Source organism: Myotis lucifugus, unplaced genomic scaffold, assembly GCF_000147115.1.
Source record: "Myotis lucifugus unplaced genomic scaffold, Myoluc2.0 scaffold_49, whole genome shotgun sequence".
In the NCBI taxonomy this organism is placed as follows: Eukaryota; Metazoa; Chordata; class Mammalia; order Chiroptera; family Vespertilionidae; genus Myotis; species Myotis lucifugus.
In genome coordinates this window covers 6,513,602-6,517,932 of record NW_005871097.1, presented here as the reverse complement: position 1 = coordinate 6,517,932, position 4,331 = coordinate 6,513,602, and the positions used below count along the sequence as shown (strand labels likewise).

General features: G+C 44.5%; 1 protein-coding gene across 1 annotated transcript; it reads left to right on the top strand.

Moving 5' to 3' along the window:
• The first annotated feature begins 437 nt into the window (after positions 1-437).
• Positions 438-3,660, top strand: TLR7 (toll like receptor 7). Its single transcript, XM_023753734.1, has one exon. The coding sequence runs from the start codon at positions 467-469 to the stop codon at positions 3,599-3,601; it is 3,135 nt and encodes a 1,044-aa protein (XP_023609502.1). The 5' UTR covers positions 438-466; the 3' UTR covers positions 3,602-3,660.
• The last annotated feature ends 671 nt before the right edge of the window (positions 3,661-4,331 follow it).

Here is a 4,331-nt window from a genome sequence, read left to right as displayed (position 1 = left end):
AATGCTGCTTCTAGCACCTGAAAAGCTATGTCACTGAAAGCTAAGATGCTAAAAGCTAAATATGTAGCGACATTATGATGAACCTCAGTGACTGACAAATACAATCATGGGTCGGGTGCTGTTTAGACAGTTGAGAAAATACCTGAGTTGCTTATTTTATTATTTCTTGAAAGAAGAGTTTATTGATTTTTAGAGAAAGAGGAAGGGAGAGGGAGAGGAACATTGATGGGTTGCCTCCTCCACGATCCCAACTGGAGATGGAGCCTGCGGCCCAGGCATGTGCCCCGACTGGGAATCAAACCTGTAACCCTTTGGTGTATGGGGCGACGCCCAACCAACTGGTGACCCTGGCCAGGGCTGAGTTGTTGATTTTAAAAAGAGAGACAGCAAATGGGAATGTTCAGTTCTGATTCTTTTCTATTGTAGAATGGTGATCTGTTCTTTCTTCAACTTTCAGGTGTTTCCAATGCGGACTTGGAAGAGACAATTTCTTATCCTTTTTAACATGATCCTCATTTCCAAGCTTGGGGCCAGATGGTTTCCTAAAACTCTGCCCTGCGATGTCAGCGTGGATACTCCAAATGCCCAGGTGATTGTGGACTGCACGGACAAGCATCTGACGGGAATTCCTGAAGGCATTCCCACCAACACCACCAACCTCACCCTCACCATCAACCACATACCAGACATCTCTCCCGCCTCTTTCCAACGGCTGGACCAGCTGATAGAGATCGATTTCAGATGCAACTGTGTACCCATTCGACTGGGGCCAAAAGACAACATTTGCACCAGGAAACTACAGATTCACCCCAGGAGCTTTAGTGGACTCACGTATCTAAAATCCCTTTACCTGGATGGAAACCAGCTTCTAGAAATACCCCTGGGTCTTCCCTCCAGCTTACAGCTGCTGAGCCTCGAAGCCAACAACATCTTTTCCATCCACAAGAGTAATCTCACGGAACTGGCCAACATAGAAGAACTCTACCTGGGCCAAAACTGTTATTATCGCAATCCTTGTAACGTTTCGTTTTTCATCGAAAGAGATGCTTTCCAAAAACTGCTCAATTTAAAACTGCTCTCCCTAAAAGATAACAATGTTACAGCCGTTCCCGCGGTGTTGCCACCTGCTCTAACAAAACTCTATCTTCACAACAACATCATCACACAAATCCAAGAAGATGATTTTAAGAACCTCAATCAACTGCAACTTCTTGACCTAAGTGGGAACTGCCCGCGCTGTTATAACGTCCCCTTTCCTTGCACACCCTGTGCAAATAATTCTCCCCTCCAGATCCATCTGAATGCTTTTGATGGGCTGACAGAATTACAAGTTTTACGTCTCCACAGTAACTCTCTTCAGAATGTGCCCCAAAGATGGTTTCAAAACCTCAACAAACTGAAGGAACTAGATCTTTCCCAAAACTACTTGGCCAGAGAAATCGGGGATGCCAAATTTTTGCATTTTCTTCCCAACCTTGTCCAGTTGGATCTGTCTTTCAATTTTGAACTTCAGGTCTATCATGAGTATATGAAACTGTCAGAGGCGTTTTCTTCCCTGAAAAACCTGAAAGTTTTGCGCATCAGAGGCTACATCTTTAAGGAGCTGAAATTCGTTGATCTCTCCCCAATACACAATCTTACCAATCTTGAAGTTCTTGATCTGGGCACCAATTTTATCAAAATTGCTGACCTCAGCATATTCGAACAATTTCAAACATTGAAAAGGATAGACCTTTCCGTGAATAAAATATCACCTTCAGGAGATGCAAGTGAAGTTGGCTTCTGCTCTAACACTAGAACTTCTGTAGGACTGCATGAGCCCCGGCTCTTTGAAGAATTACATTATTTCAAATATGATGAAGACGCAAGGAGTTGCAGATACAAAAACAAAGAACCTCCTTTCTTGAGTTTTAATGACGAGTGTTACAAATATGGGCAGGCATTGGACCTAAGTAAAAATAGCATATTTTTCATCAGGTCCTCTGACTTTCAGCATCTTTCTTTCCTCAAATGCCTAAACTTGTCAGGAAATAGCATCAGCCAAACTCTTAATGGGAGTGAATTTCAGCCTTTAGTGCAGCTGCAATATTTGGACTTCTCTAACAACCGGCTTGACTTGCTCTACTCAACAGCCTTTGATGGGCTGCATAACCTGGAAGTTCTAGATATAAGTAGTAACAGCCATTATTTTCAATCCGAAGGACTTACTCACATGCTAAACTTTACCAAGAACCTCAAGTTTCTCAAGAAACTGATGATGAACGACAATGACATCTCTACCTCCACCAGCAGGACCATGGAGAGCGAGTCCCTGAGAACTCTGGAATTCCGAGGAAATCATTTGGATATTTTATGGAGAGATGGTGATGACAGATACTTAAATTTCTTCAAGAATCTGGTCAACTTGGAGGAATTGGATATCTCTGCAAATTCCTTGAGTTTCTTGCCTCCTGGAGTTTTTGATGGCATGCCTCCACGGCTAAAGACTCTCCTTTTGGTCAAAAATGGGCTCAAGTCTTTCAATTGGGGGAAACTCCAGTATCTGAAGAATCTAGAAACTTTGGACCTCAGCTACAACCTGCTGAAGACGGTCCCTCAGAGATTATCCAACTGTTCGAGCAGCATCCAGAAACTAATTCTTCACAATAATCTCATCAGGTATCTGACCAAGAATTTTCTCCAAGATGCTTTCCAGTTGCGCTATCTGGACCTCAGCTCCAATAAAATACAGATCATCCAAAAGACTAGCTTTCCAGAAAACGTCCTCAATAAACTGGAGATGTTGCTTTTGCATCACAATCGCTTCTTGTGCACCTGTGACGCTGTGTGGTTTGTCTGGTGGATTAACCATACCGAGGTGACCATTCCTCACCTGGCCACTGATGTGACTTGTGTGGGGCCAGGAGCACACAAGGGCCAAAGTGTGGTCTCCCTGGATCTGTATACCTGTGAGTTAGATCTGACCAACCTGGTTCTGTTCTCGCTCTCCATCTCGGCCGCTCTCTTTCTCATGGTGGTTATGACAGCGAGCCACCTCTATTTCTGGGACGTGTGGTATAGTTACCATTTCTGTAAGGCCAAAATAAAGGGGTATCAGCGCCTGGTCTCCCCAGACTCTTGCTATGATGCTTTTATTGTATATGACACTAAAGACCCAGCAGTGACGGAGTGGGTTTTGGATGAGCTGGTAGCCAGATTGGAAGATCCGAGAGAGAAGCATTTCAATTTATGTCTCGAGGAAAGGGACTGGTTGCCCGGGCAGCCAGTTCTGGAAAACCTGACCCAGAGCATACAGCTTAGCAAAAAGACGGTGTTCGTGATGACAGACAAGTATGCAAAGACTGAGAATTTTAAGATAGCCTTCTACTTGTCCCATCAGAGGCTCATAGATGAAAAAGTGGATGTGATTATCTTGATTTTCCTGGAGAAACCTCTTCAGAAGTCCAAGTTCCTCCAGCTCCGGAAGAGGCTCTGTGGGAGTTCTGTCCTGGAGTGGCCAACAAACCCACAGGCTCACCCATACTTCTGGCAGTGCCTGAAGAATGCCCTGGCCACAGACAATCATGTGACCTATAGCCGGGTGTTCAAGGAGACAGTCTAGCTCAGTGATGTGAACCTATGACACGCGAACTCATTTTTTGGGTTGATTTTTCTCTGTTAAATGGCATTTAAATATATAAAATAAAAATAAAAAATATGTCTTTGTTTTACTATGGTTGCAAAGATAAAAAAATTTCTATATGTGACACGGCACCAGAGTTAAGTTAGGGTTTTTCAAAATGCTGACACGCTGAGCTCAAAAGGTTCGCCATCACTGGCTCTACTCTGCAGAAATGTGACTGTCTAACTTATGAAGGAGAAGGTTGGCTGCCCAGACTTTCTCAAAGATGTCTCACCAGGAGTGGTTTTAAAGCCTCCAACACTCGGGATTGCCAACATCCGAAAGGCATCACCAATACATGACAAAGGAATTGGAAACTGGGACTGATGTAATGCAGTGAGTCATCTTTCTCATCTCTCTGTGCCTCCACTGGCATTTGATTCTCTCCCCTCTGCTCCTGGATGAAACCCTATTGGGAGAAGGGTGGCAAGTAGAGGAGATGGGGCCCTGATTCTCCTGTACTTGTGGTTATTAAGTACACACGCAATCCTGAAATTAAGAACTAGCCCTGACTGGTGTGGCTCAGTGGATAGAGCCTGCGGACTGAGGGGTCCCGGGTTCGATTCCGGTCAAGGGCATGTACCTTGGTTGTGGGCACATCCCCAGTAGGGAGTGTGCAGGAGGCAGCTGAATCGATGTTTCTCTCTCATCGTTGTTTCTAACTCTCTAT

What these genes read in the sequence shown, in the direction of transcription:
- TLR7 (XM_023753734.1), top strand. Translation starts at nt 467, where the DNA reads ATGCGGACTTGGAAGAGACAATTTCTTATCCTTTTTAACATGATCCTC.